This window comes from Oncorhynchus mykiss, chromosome Y (genome assembly GCF_013265735.2).
Source record: "Oncorhynchus mykiss isolate Arlee chromosome Y, USDA_OmykA_1.1, whole genome shotgun sequence".
Taxonomy (NCBI): Eukaryota; Metazoa; Chordata; class Actinopteri; order Salmoniformes; family Salmonidae; genus Oncorhynchus; species Oncorhynchus mykiss.
In genome coordinates, this window is record NC_048593.1 from 38,640,355 (window position 1) to 38,654,900 (window position 14,546).

At 43.9% G+C, this 14,546-nt stretch overlaps 1 protein-coding gene across 1 annotated transcript; it reads left to right on the forward strand.

Moving 5' to 3' along the window:
- Nucleotides 1-1,363: 1,363 nt before the first annotated feature.
- LOC110509435 (olfactory receptor 6N1-like) lies at nt 1,364-8,672 on the forward strand (the record flags this gene model as incomplete). The annotated part of the gene is made up of 7 exons (XM_036968311.1): nt 1,364-1,586; nt 2,645-2,822; nt 2,987-3,089; nt 4,339-4,542; nt 4,857-5,005; nt 5,820-5,877; nt 8,661-8,672. Coding segments are annotated over exons 1-7 (927 nt in total), but the record flags the coding sequence as incomplete, so codon positions are not given.
- Nucleotides 8,673-14,546: the final 5,874 nt, after the last annotated feature.

Consider the following 14,546-nt stretch of genomic DNA (forward strand, 5'->3'; position numbering starts at 1 on the left):
ACCAGGGCAGCTCGAGGAGGGCATAAAGTTGACAAACTGACTTGTTGGAAAGGTAGCATCCTATGACGGTGCCATGTTGAAAGTCACTGAGCTCTTCAGTAAGGCCATTCTACTAACAATGTTTGTCTGTGGAGATTGTGTGCTCGATTTTATACTTCTGTCAGCAACGGGTGTGGCTGAAATAGCCCATGAACTTGAAGGGGTGTGCACTTACTTTTCGACAAAAAAAGATAGAGAGAACTTGAGAGATGGCCAGGGATGAAAACTTTCTGTGATCGACATCATGAGTGAGGTGAGAATGATGACATCACCAGGGTGGAGATCTCTGGTTGGCTGTTGGCTGTCTTGTCAGAGGGCATGTTGCGTATAAAGTTGGGAGGTACAGAACGGCTAACGCCACACACCTCTGGGGCCACTGGTTGGAAAGGAGGTAAGGATGGAGAGAGGGAGAGAGCAAGAGGGAAAGAGAGAGAGAGAGAGAGAGAGAGAGAGAGAGAGAGAGAGATCATCAAGGGTCTTCAACATCTCTCTCTTTTATGTAACTCTCTCTCACTGTCTCTCTATTACTCTCTCCATTTTAGGAGTCAAGGATGGAGAGAGAGAGTTCGTCCAGGGTCTTCAACATCTCTATGCATAAGGATTTGCTGGGAATATAACTAAACATAGACATAGAATGAATAGATTATATGTCCATGGAATTAAACATGGCTTGTTTGTCTTGTCTGTCTCTGTTCTCTTTTATGTAACTCTCTCTCACTATCTCTCTATTACTCTCTCCATCTTAGGAGTCAAGGAAGGAGAGAGAGACTTCATCCAGGGTCTTCAACATCTCTCTCTTTTATGTAACTCTCTCTCTCTCACTATCTCTCTATTACTCCCTCCATCAGGTGGAGGTAAGGATGGAGGATGTAGTGTCTTCAGGATCTCTCTCTTTTAAGTAAATGTTCCTCTCTCTCTCTTACTCTCTCCATCTTAGGTGGTTGTAAGGATGGAGAGATGGATCTCTCTGTATATACGCTGTATATATATGTCACTTATTATGTCACTCAGTCCCTCTCTCTCTCTAACCTGGGAGGTAAAGATGTAGAGGGATCATCCAGGGTCTTCAGCATCTCTCTCTCTCTCTCTCTCTCTCTCTCTCTCTCACTCATTATCTCTCTCTCTCTCTCTCTCTCTCTCTCTCTCTCTCTCTCTCTCTCTCTCTCACTCATTATCTCTCTCTCTCTCTCTCTCTCTCTCTCTCTCTCTCTCTCTCTCTCTCTCTCTCTCTCTCTATCTCTCTCACTCATTATCTCTCTCTCTAACTTGGGAGGTATTGATTGTAATACCCCCATCCCATCCCCCCCACCTTCCCCAGTACAGTATGTTTGAGGTGAATGAGAACTACACGCGTGTGTCAGAGTTTGTGATCGTGGGCTTCCCGGGGCTCCATCCATCCTTCTACCAGCTGGTGGCCTGGTTCTTCTTCTTCGTCTATGTGATCACAGTGGTGGGGAACCTTCTGCTGGTGGTGCTGTTTGCCCTGGAGCGCAGCCTGCAGAAACCCATGTACATCATCATGCTCAGCCTGGCTCTGTCAGATATAGGTAAGATACTCAGCCTGGTTCTGTCAGATATAGGTAAGATACTCAGCCTGGTTCTGTCAGATATAGGTGCGATACTCAGCCTGGTTCTGTCAGATATAGGTAAGATACTCAGCCTGGTTCTGTCAGATATAGGTAAGATACTCAGCCTGGTTCTGTCAGATATAGGTAAGATACTCAGCCTGGTTCTGTCAGATACAGGTAAGATACTAAGCCTGGTTCTGTCAGATACAGGTAAGGGGTCGTGGTAGAATGTTCAAATGTGTACACTATCTCTTTCTTTCTCTCCTTCCCCAATGTGACTGCCGATGGAGTTTAAATGTGTCTTGCTTGTGCTCAGGCATTAATGAGAGAGAAGAGGTCATGAGAGAAAGAGTCCTGTTAAAATGTGTCTCATATGTGTCCTTCCTTCTTTAATCATGTGGAGAGTCCCTCTATGACATCAGACAGTCATGTACAGATCTGTAATCAATCAGTGATTACTTACAAAAAAGGATGAGCATTTAAACAGAGCCGCTGTGTTCCGTTTCCCTCTCAGAGACAGAGGCTAGAACAAGGGGCCCAGAATGTTTCCACAGTGGCCCTGCCCTAGGTGATAGCCTGGTGCTGGTGGGACAACAGGAGGATTTCACTCCATGCCTGTCTGTCTCAATAGTCTAACATGGTCTCCACTCACATCTTCCTCTCTCATCCCCTCTCTCCTCTCTCCTCTCTATGCTCTTTCTCCGCTCTCCCTTCCCTTCCCTTCCCTTCCCTTCCCTTCCCTCTCCTCCTCTCTCAACTCTTCTTCTCTCTCTGCTGCTCTTTTCTCTGCTCTCCTCTGTCCTCTCCTTCCCTCTCCTTTCTCCTCTCTCCGCTCCTCTTTGTTCCCTTCTCCCCCCCTCAACCCCTCTCCTCCTCTCTCTTCTCCTCTCTGCTGCTCTTTTCTCTGCTATCATCTGTCCTCTCCTCCTCCTCTCTTCAACCCTCTCCTCTCTCTCTCCTCTCTTCTCCTCTCTCCTCTCTCTGCTCCTCTTTTCTCCGCACTCCTCTTGTTTCCGTTCCCTTCCCCTCCCTTCCAGGTTTTGCCACAGTGGCCCTTCCCAAAGTAATAGCTCGGTGGTGGTGGGACGACGGGAGGATCTCCTTCCATACGTGTCTGTTCCAGGAACAAATGATCCACTACTTTGGAACACTCAACTCTCTCATCATGTTGACTATGGCTATGGACCGATACCTGGCTATCTGTCACCCTCTCAGGTAACAACGACAACAGCACATATTATGCGTTATGATTTTATTGATGCAAAATAAATTAAGTGTGTTTGGGGGGAAAGTGTTTCATAATTTTTTGGAGTCCTCTCCCACTCTTCCTCCACCCCCTCTCTCTCTCTCTCCCTCCCTCCCTCCATCACCCTCTCTAGATACCCTATGTTGATGACCAACCAGATAATGAGTGGTCTAACAGTCTTCTCCTGGATGTCAGCCACAATCTCACCTGCCATCGGCACCATAGACTTCACTAGGGTACTGGATTGATCAAATAATGTATAATGATAGTAGTGTTACTACAGCCATTAGAGGGCCTAACAGCCCGAGAATGTTTGCTGCAAAGAGTTCACACATCACAAAACAATATTCCAGGGCACTACTGTTAATTTTTTTTTTTTAAGTCTAGGTAAATCATATTGGCATATCTTTATCACAATTGGCCCAGCATCGTCCGGGTTTGGCCAGGTTAGGCCGTCATTGGAAATAAAAATGTGTTCTTAACTGGCTTGCTTAGTTAAATAAAGGTTAAATATACATCTTTTTTAAGTACCCCCTCCACCAAAAAAATTAATAATAATAATAATAAATAAACAAACGAACGTAGGCATTTTTTTGCCGAAGTACAAACCTTGGTATTTTATTATTTTCTCTATAGCCAATCACAGGAGTACACACTCACACACACTCCAACAGACACATAACATGCACACATACATAGTACACACATACACACGTACACACACTCCAACAGACACATAACATGCACACATACATAGTACACACACACACACGTCAAATCAAATACACTGCTGCTACTATGTTTATCATATATCCTGATGCCACCTTACCTCTATACATATCTAACCCTACCACCCCAGGATCCCTGCACATTGGAAATATGGTATGGAAGGGATATGTAGTTTATTATATTATTGTCTTCATATTTCTTGTGCTTATATCTCCCTCCTGTGTTTTTTGTTCTACCTTGTTATTTTTAGTGTTACATTGATATTGATGACCGCATTGTTGGGTTTGTGCTGTAGCTTGCAAGAAAGGCATTTCACTGTACTTGTGCACGGGACATTTAAACTTGAAATTTAGACAATAAAACACATGCTGCAGCCAGAAGAGAATGGGCCTATGGTCCTTTGACCATTGTCCTCCTTTTATTAAGGAGTTTTTCCCTTTTCCCTTGCCATTCTGATTCAGTTTTCTCTTTGTCGTCTAGGTTACTGTTTAAAGGACATTGCTGAAGTAAAAAGGACCCTTTATAAATCAATTATATTGATTGAGAATTACACAGCATCTACTCTAAACGTGTCCTTGCTTCACCTCCCAGAAAGTAGCGTTTGGTGTGGCCAACCTGCTCCTTCACATTAACTGTGACGCTCTTTGGGGTCTAGGCCGGGGTTACGTACTGCTAATGTAAAAAGGGCTTTCTGAATACATTTGACAAATTGACAATTACTTTTTTTTGTGTGTGTGTGTGTGTTTTATCTCCCAGAAAGTAGCATTCTGTGGTCCCAACCGAATTCTCCATGCCTACTGTGATGCTCTGTCCCTGACTAAACTGTCCTGCTCCGACATGGCGGCGATCCAGGGCAGCTCCGTTGGCCTGGCCTATTTTGTGCTCCTCGTCCCCTTCTCCTTCATCGTCTTCTCCTATATCAACATCATCGTCACCGTGATGCGCATGGCTAACGCACAGGTCAGAATTCAGGGGGTGCAGGGGGGCTGGGTGGGAGGAGGGGTTGCGAGTGCAGGGGGTCTGGGTGGGTGGGGGATGCAGGGAGTCTGGGTGGGAGGAGTGGCGGGGTATGTGTGTTTCCTGTCCTGTCCGTGTCGCTAATTTTATTAACTACTCTCTACTAACCCTAACCCACTGAGAACATTTCTCCATCTCTCCCCTCTCTAACCCAGGGCAGGCTGAAGACCTTCTCTACCTGTGCTACTCAGGGCTGTATCATTCTTATCTAAACTAAACCTTTCCTCTAACCCACTACTCTCCCCTCTCTAACCCAGGGCAGGATGAAGACCTTCTCTACCTGTGCTACTCAGGGCTGTATCATCCTTATTTACTACATCCCCCGCTTCATAGTGTACGCTACACCCTACATCCCCAACCTGATCATGACCCCTGACCTCCGCATCGGCCTCACCATTTTCTACAGGTAGGTAAAACACAGGCTAGAGAGGTGGACCAGGATCCCAAAGGTTACTAGTCAAGTCCCGGGCCGGCGATGAAAAAGTGTGGAATGAACCACTACTTGTTGTGCCCTTGAGCAAGTCACTACAGCCTCTTAAGGATTGAACCCCTTTTAAAAAAATGTTTTGCCTAAAATGACACCCAAATCTAACTGCCTGTAGCTCAGGACCTGAAGCATGGATATGCATATTCTTGATATCATTTGAAAGGAAACACTGTTTGTGTTTGTGGAAATGTGTTTGTGGAAATGTGAAATTATTGTAGGAGAATATAAAACTTTTTATCTGGTAAAATATGTTTTTTTTTTATTCCATTGTCTTTGAAATGCAAGAGAAAGGCCATAATGTACTATTCCAGTTTAGTCTAAATTTAGATTTTGGTCGCTAGATAGCAGCAGTGTACGTGCAAAGTTTTAGACTGATTCAATGAACCACTGCATTTCTGTTCAAAATGTTGTATCAAGACTGCCCAAATGTGCCTAATAGGTTTATTAATACATTTTCAAGTTCATAACTGTGCACTCTCCTCAAACAATAGCATGGTATTATTTTCGTTGTAATAGCTACTGCAAATTGGACAGTGCAGTCAGATACGTCTATGTCCTAGGAAATGTTCTTGTTACTTACAACCTCATGCTAATCACATTAGCCTATGTTAGCTCAACCATCCCGCGGTGGGGGACACCGATCCTGTATTTTAAAGGGAATATATTTCAGTGTTTCTGTGACAACCGACAAAGCAAAGTACTCTTCTTCTAAAGTACCTATTCTATTCTACAGCCTGTTCCCCCCGGTGGCCAACCCGTTCATCTATAGCTTCAGGACCAAGGAGATCAGAGCCATCCTGGGGCGCTGGAGACAGGGCTGGAGGAACAGCCAGACAGAACCGAGTATACCCAAAACTGTGGCTGTTATCACTAAATGAAGGGTTAGGTTATAACATGTTAATTCGGGGCTATAACATGTTAATTCAGGGCTATAACAGTTTAATTCAGGGCTATAACATGTTAATTCAGGGCTATAACATGTTCATTCGGGGCTATAACAGTTTAATTCAGGGCTATAACATGTTAATTCAGGGCTATAACATGTTAATTCAGGGCTATAACATGTTAATTCGGGGCTATAACATGTTAATTCAGGGCTATAACATGTTAATTCAGGGCTATAACATGTTAATTCGGGGCTATAACATGTTAATTCAGGGCTATAACATGTTAATTCAGGGCTATAGCATGCTCATTCTAGGTTATAACATGTTAATTCAGGATTATAACATGTTAATTCGGGGCTATAACATGTTAATTCAGGGCTATAACATGTTAATTCAGGGCTATAACATGTTAATTCAGGGCTATAACATGTTAATTCAGGGCTATAACATGTTAATTCGGGGCTTACAATGTTAATTCAGGGCTATAACAAGTTCATTCAGGGCTATAACAGTTTAATTCAGGGCTATAACATGTTAATTCAGGGCTATAACATGTTAATTCAGGACTATAACAGTTTAATTCGGGGCTATAACATGTTAATTCAGGGCTATAACATGTTAATTCGGGGCTATAACAGTTTAATTCAGGGCTATAACATGTTAATTCAGGGCTATAACATGTTAATTCGGGGCTATAACAGTTTAATTCAGGGCTATAACATGTTATTTCGGGGCTATAACAGTTTAATTCAGGGCTATAACATGTTAATTCGGGGCTATAACAGTTTAATTCAGGGCTGTAACATGTTAATTCAGGGCTATGACAGTTTAATTCAGGGCTATAACATGTTAATTCGGGGCTATAACATGTTAATTCGGGGCTATAACATGTTAATTCGGGGCTATAACAGTTTAATTCAGGGCTATAACATGTTAATCCAGGGCTATAACATGTTAATTCGGGGCTATAACATGTTAATTCAGGGCTATAACATGTTAATTCGGGGCTATAACAGTTTAATTCAGGGCTGTAACATAACACACTAAACCCAACACTGTCTGTTATCACTCGATGACAATCGCACACAATTGGACCTGTAACAGTGTAAAATATCTGTTTCCACTTACAAATAGGACTTGTATAGGCTACAGAGTCGTCTAATCGCTCTGGCTTTGTTAGATACTACTATTCTCCAAGAATATGATGGAGATGAAACTAGACATTCAAATAGCATCTTTATAAATCTCATTTTCAAAAAGCTCTCTGCTTGTGTTGTCTGTCTCAACCAGTATTGATTGATTGATTTTTTAATATTGATCATGTCCAATGAACAGGGGAGGCTACCCTGTACCTTTATGTTGACTATCAACCAGTATTGATAATGTCTAATGAACAGGGGAGGCTACCTCTATAAAACTCATTACAAAAAGCGCTCTGCTGGTCTTTTACTTAATTCTCAACCAGAGTCATACTATGTTCTAGCCAGAAGATGGCGCCGGATACTAATGCATACATTACCTGCCAGTATGAATCCTGTGATCACTGTTGATGAAGACAGAGCATATTAGCTTGAGTTTGGTGCTACCATCTACCAACAACATTATAGTGTGTGTGGGCTTAAAGTACGTCTGGAATTCAGCCGGATGCCCGATCCAAAAAGTAATATCAGACAGATGCAGCGTTTGTTGTGATTGTGGCCCACGCTATAACTCGGGAACGTTGCTTTTAAAAGCTGCGCTGAGCTGAGGTTGAATCCTGGCCTGAGTATAAACCACTGGAACATGAAAGTGGTCCAGATGGCCTCATAGAGTCAATTCAAGTCAAATGGATGAATCACTTCTGGGACAATCAGGAAGAGTATGTCAGGGTACAAATACCAGTCAATAGCCCTATGTGTTCACTGCTTTGGATATAAACACCTACACAATGAATACATTATTATCAGCAGCACAATGGAGGTTTGTTCACAGGAGGGGGTGTCACTAGCTGACCTTAAAAAACACTATGGTGTTTCAGCACCGCCATAAATAAACACAATGTGATAATAACATCAGGGACCACACGCCCAGTCCCAGTCACCTAATGCCAGCTTCAACACACGATTAGTGACGCTTAAATTAAATCACAGCGGCAGAGTGAAACAACTGGTTACAAAACGACAAGACCGGTGTACATTATGACAGGGAGGACAGCATACAAACAGTGTGAGGTACGTTACGACAGGAAGGACAACAGACTAGTGTGAGGTGCATTATGACAACGAGGACAACAGACTACTAACAGTGTGAGGTGCATTATGACAACGAGGACAACAGACTACTAACAGTGTGAGGTACGTTATGACAACGAGGACAACAGACTACTAACAGTGTGAGGTACGTTATAACAACGAGGACAACAGACTACTAACAGTGTGAGGTACGTTATAACAACGAGGACAACAGACTACTGAGTGTGAGGTACGTTATAACAACGAGGACAACAGACTACTAATAGTGTGAGGTACGTTATAACACCTTTATTTAACCAGGTAGGCCAGTTGAGAACAAGTTCTCATTTACAACTGCGACCTGGCCAAGATAAAGCAAAGCAGTGTGACACAGACAACAACACAGAGTTACACATGGAGTAAACAATAAACAAGCCAATAACACAATAAACAAGTCAATGACACAGTAGAAAAAAGAAAGTCTATATACAGTGTGTGCAAAAGGCATGAGGAGGTAGGCAATAAATAGGCCATAGGAGCGAATAATTACATAATTACAATTTAGCAGATTAACACTGGAGTGATAAATGAGCTGATGACGATGTACAAGTAGAGAAACAGACTACTAACCGTGTGAGGTACGTTATGACAGGGAGGACAATAGACTATTGCAGACTCTCTCCAAAATACCTGTGCCCCAAATGCCACCCTCTTCCCTATCTCGTGCACTACTTTTGACCAGGTCCACAGGGGCATTTGGATGATGATGCACTTGGCGACATCGCGCCTTTGATTTAATCTGCTTGGTTTGGCCCTCTGTGGATAACGTGAGCCACCCCTGGCGTAGGGACAACTACTATTCAAATAGAAACATTGAGCTAATAGAGTAGGCCTGGAGAGAGTTTTCAGTGTCCCCGTGTTGAGGGTCAGCGTGGCAGATGTGTTGCTACCTACCCTCACCACCTGGGGGCGGCCCGTCAGGAAGTCCAGGATCCAGTTGCAGAGGGAGGTGTTAAGTCCCAGGATCCTTCGCTTAGTGACGAGCTTTGAGGGCACTGTGGTGTTGAATGCTGAGGTGTAGTCAATGAATAACATTCTCACATAGGTGTTCCTTTTGTCCAGGTGGGAAAGGGCAGTATAGAGTGCACTATAGATTGAATCATCTGTGGATCTGTTTAAAGCGGTATGCAAATTGGTGTGGGTCTAGGGTTTCTGGGATAATGGTGTTAATGTGAGCCATTACCAGCCTTTCAAAGCACTTCATGGCTACGGACGTGAGTGCTATGGGTCTGTAGCCATTTAGGCCGGTTACCTTAGTGCTCTTGCGCACAGGGAATATGGTGATCTGCTTGAAGCATGTAGATATTACAGACTCAATCAGGGACATGTTGAAAATGTCAGTGATGACACCTGCCAGTTGATCAGGACATGCCCGGAGCACACGTCCTGGTTATTCGTCTGGCCCTACGGCCTTGTGAATGTTGACCTGTTTAAAGGTCTTACATCGGCTACGGAGCGTGTGATCACACAGTCGTCCGGAACAGCTGATGCTCTCATGCATGCCTCAGTGTTGCTTGCCTCGAAGCGAGCATAGAAGTTATTAAGCTCATCTGGTAGACTCGTGTCACTGAGCAGCTCACGGCTGAGCTTCCCTTTGTAGTCTGCAATAGTTTGCAGAACATGCCACATCTGACGAGCGTCAGAGCCGTTGTAGTACGATTCAATCTTAGTCCTGTGTTGGTGGTTCATCGGAGGGCATAGCAGGATTTCTTATTAGCTTCCGGGTTAGAGTCCCACACCTTGAAAGATGCCCCTTTAGCTCAGTGCGAATGTTGCCTGTAATCTATGGCTTCTGGCATTGGCATTTTTCCTATTTTGTTGCCTTACAACCTGGAATTAAAATTGATTTTTTTTGGGGGGGGGGGTTGTATCATTTGATTTACACACAATATTTTTTTATTGTGAAACAAACAAGAACAAGAAAACAAGAAAACCTCTATTGGCAGGTTTGTTGTGGTGCCATATTCTTCTAATTTTTTCTCATTGGGATGTTCAAAGTTCCAAATATTCTTTTTGAACCAAACCCTGATCTGTACTTCATGACTTTGTCCCTGAACTGTTTCGAGAGCTCCTTGGTCTTCATGGTGCCCCTTGCTTAGTGATGTTGCAGACTCTGGGGCCTTTCAGAACAGGTGTATATATACTGACATCATGTGACAGGTCATGTGACACTTGAATTACACACAGGTGTACTTTATTTAACTAATTATGTGACTTCTGAAGGTAATTGGTTGCACCATATCTTTTTAGGGGCTTCATAGCAAAGGGAGTGAATACAAATGCAAGCACCAGTTTTCCATTTTTTATTTTGTATAATTTTTTTAAACAAGTTGTTTTTTTCATTTCACTTCACCAATTTGGACTATTTTGTGTATGTCCATTATATGACATCCAAGTAAAAATCAATTTAAATTAGTTGTAATGCAACAAAATAGGAAAAATGCCAAGAGGGTGAATACTTTTGCAAGGCACTGTACGTACAGTCACTGTTGGGACGACGTCCTCGATGCACTTATTGATAAAGCCGGTGACTGATGTGGTGTACTCCTCAGTGCCATCGGAAGAACCCCGGAACAGACTACAGTAGGCCAGTATTTGGGTTCTATAACAGACTACAGCAGGCCAGTATTTGGGTTCTATAACAGACTACAGCAGGCCAGTATTTGGGTTCTATAACAGACTACAGCAGGCCAGTATTTGGGTTCTATAACAGACTACAGCAGGCCAGTATTTGGGTTCTATAACAGACTACAGCAGGCCAGTATTTGGGTTCTATAACAGACTACAGCAGGCCAGTATTTGGGTTCTATAACAGACTACAGTAGGCCAGTATTTGGGTTCTATAACAGACTACAGCAGACCAGTATTTGGGTTCTATAACAGACTACAGCAGGCCAGTATTTGGGTTCTATAACAGACTACAACAGGCCAGTATTTGGGTTCTACAACAGACTACAACAGGCCAGTATTTGGGCTGAGTGAGTCAGTGAGTGGTGTAATATCACTAACAGTCCTGTGTTGTGCTTGGTGTAATGAAGCACACTGGTGTGTTGAGTGGAGGTCCTGTTACTGTAAGAGATTACGCCTTTGTCTGTCTGTCTGTTTGCCCCCCGAGTGGCACTACAGAGGACAAAGGGCAGTCTGTGTGTGTGTGTGTGTGTGTGTGTGTGTGTGTGTGTGTGTAATGGCTCCTACAAGAAGACAGGGACAAGTAACAAGGCGCAACATAATGATTGTTTAATGAGAGTAATGATCACATAAGTCAAATGGCTGCACTTCAATAATCTATATTTAGTTCATAGATGGATCAAGTCATAAATCAATGGCAGCACTTCAATAATCTTTATTTAGTTGACAGATGGATTTATTCCATTTGAAGTTTGGAAGAGGGGTATAGGGGATAAGCATTAGATTAGTGCTATTTACAATCATTTAGAAAATGCTTTTCAATATTATCACTGTACAGCCTGAAACCCTGATCACTGAGCAATATAAACTATAATATTTGGCTACATCCCAAATAGCCTCCTATTTCCTTTCGTAGTGAACTACCTCTTGGCCCAGAGCCTTATGGGCCCCTGGTCAAAAGAAGTACAACATATAGGGAATAGGGTGGCATTTGGGACAGAACCTTTAAGACCTAGTGCTGTTACAAAGCAAAATAAAACACACAGAGAGAGAAAGAAAAAAAAAAAGGATTATATTAAACTATGAACAGTTGAAAAAAAAATATTACTGAAAATAAAAACACATTTAAAAAAAATGTTTCAAATAGTTCTGTATGTCAATGATTAGGAGGACGGTTCTGTTTTGCTGCTTAAAGGACAACAAGATGACTTTGCCCTAAATGGCACACTATATAGTGCACTACTTTGGACCAGGGCCCTATTCCCTATATAGTGCACTACTTTGGACCAGGAGCCTATTCCCTATATAGTGCACTACTTTGGACCAGGGCCCTATTCCCTATATAGTGCACTACTTTGGACCAGGAGCCTATTCCCTATATAGTGCACTACTTTGGACCAGGAACCTATTCCCTATATAGTGCACTACTTTGGACCAGGGCCCTATTCCCTATATAGTGCACTACTTTGGACCAGGGCCCTATTCCCTATATAGTGCACTACTTTGGACCAGGGCCCTATTCCCTATATAGTGCACTACTTTGGACCAGGACCCTATTCCCTATATAGTGCACTACTTTGGACCAGGGCCCTATTCCCTATATAGTGCACTACTTTGGACCAGGGCCCTATTCCCTATATAGTGCACTACTTTGGACCAGGGCCCTATTCCCTATATAGTGCACTACTTTGGACCAGGAGCCTATTCCCTATATAGTGCACTACTTTGGACCAGGGCCCTATTCCCTATATAGTGCACTACTTTGGACCAGTAAGTAGCCTTGTTTGAGCCAGAAAAGCCCATAAGGCAGGAGCCCATCTCCTGTTTCTTTAGCTTAAGGCAGCTTGATGTACAAGTACACCTCCCGCACTAGTCTTTCGCAGGTCCCATAGGCCTTGGTCAAAAGTATCACACTAGATCTGAAATAGGGTTTCCTTTGGGACGTACTGTAGCGTCATCAGCAAGGTGACAGTTTGAACTTCTGTCTAGGAAGCTAGCTAGTTAATGATGGTGCACACAGAGACACTAAAAAACATCAATATACTGGCATCAACAGGATCTAGAGGCATCATCATGTTCTAGAGAATATTTATATTCAATATATTCTACACATATGTTACCTTAGTTTATGTTTTTTTACATATTATTCCCATTGGAAAAATACTAAGTAAGATAAGAAACTCTTTTTACAGGTCGTTCGGTGGTGGTGGGGGGGGGGGGGGCTGGGGGGGGGGGCACATGCGTTCATTGTTGTGCAAAAAAATCCAAGCCTTTATCTTTCTTTAAGTGAAGAAGAAAGAGATTTGAAAGAAAATTACACTTAATTCCAGATTGGTTCTTTCCCTTGGCTTGGATTGGCAAGCAGACCCGACCCATCACAACACTAGAGGTATTCAACAGATCTGTCTGTCTTTCTGGTGAGGAGGGACGGGGAAGAAGGGAGATCTGTCTGTCTTTAGGGTGATGAGGGACGGGGAAGAAGGGAGATCTGTCTGTCTTTAGGGTGATGAGGAACGGGGAAGAAGGGAGATCTGTCTGTCTTTAGGGTGAGGAGGAACGGGGAAGAAGGGAGATCTGTCTGTCTTTCTGGTGAGGAGGGACGGGGAAGAAGGGAGATCTGTCTGTCTTTCTTCCCCTTGTTCAGTTTCTTTCTCCTCGTTCAGGGGAAAAGGGGGGACGAGGGTTCTGACGGAGGAATGATCTAAAACACTGACTGGTTAGAAAGGAGGAGAGGACCGACTGTCAAAACACAGTCAACAACATGATATTACGGTCAAATAACACAGTTTGTTTGTGTGTTTGTTAGTAATTGGCTAGAACCATCATGAGTGAATAAAAGACTGTATCGGTCTGTCAATGCACTAGTGTAAGATTTAAGGGCATATACACAAGTGATAGAGGGGGAGGTAAAAAGGACACAGGCGTGTGTGTGTGTGTGTGTGTGTGTGTGTGTGTGTGTGTGTGTGTGTGTGTGTGTGTGTTCTGATCAGGCACGTCAATGCTTTGCTGCACTATGGGACACAGACAGCACATCTAGATAAGTGGGTGGTCAAAGGGGGTGTGTGTGTTGGGGGGGGGGCAGGTGGGAGCGTGGGTTTATTTAGTGGTTAAGTCTGAGTGAGAGAGACCGGCCCACACACACAGTTTATGAGCAAGTGCACTGTATTGCTATGAGGAACACAGAATGTTTTGTGTGTGTGTGTGTGTGTGTGTGTGTGTGTGTGTGTGTGTGTGTGTGTGTGTGTGTTCAGCAGCAGAATTCTAGAGAGACTGCAGGACAGGACAGTGTGTTGGTTGGATCCAAGTTAGGGGCGATGGAGGGAGGGATGAAGGTGGGTGAGGGAGGGAGGCATGGAGGTGGGTGGGTGATGGAGGGACGGAGGGAGGGGGGTGTGGGAGCGATGGAGGTGGGTGGGTGAGGAAGGGATGGAGGTGGGTGGGTGATGGAGGGATGGAGGTGGGTGTGGGAGGGATGGAGGTGGGTGGGTGGGTGAGGGTGGGATGGAGGTGGGTGTGGGAGGGAGAGATGGATGGAGGTGGGTGAGGGAGGGAGGGATGGTGGGTGGGTGTGGGAGGGAGAGATGGATGGAGGTGCGGGAGGGATGGATGGAGGTGGGTGAGGGAGGGATGGATGGAGGTGGGTGAGGGAGGGAGGGATGGATGGAGGTGGGTGAG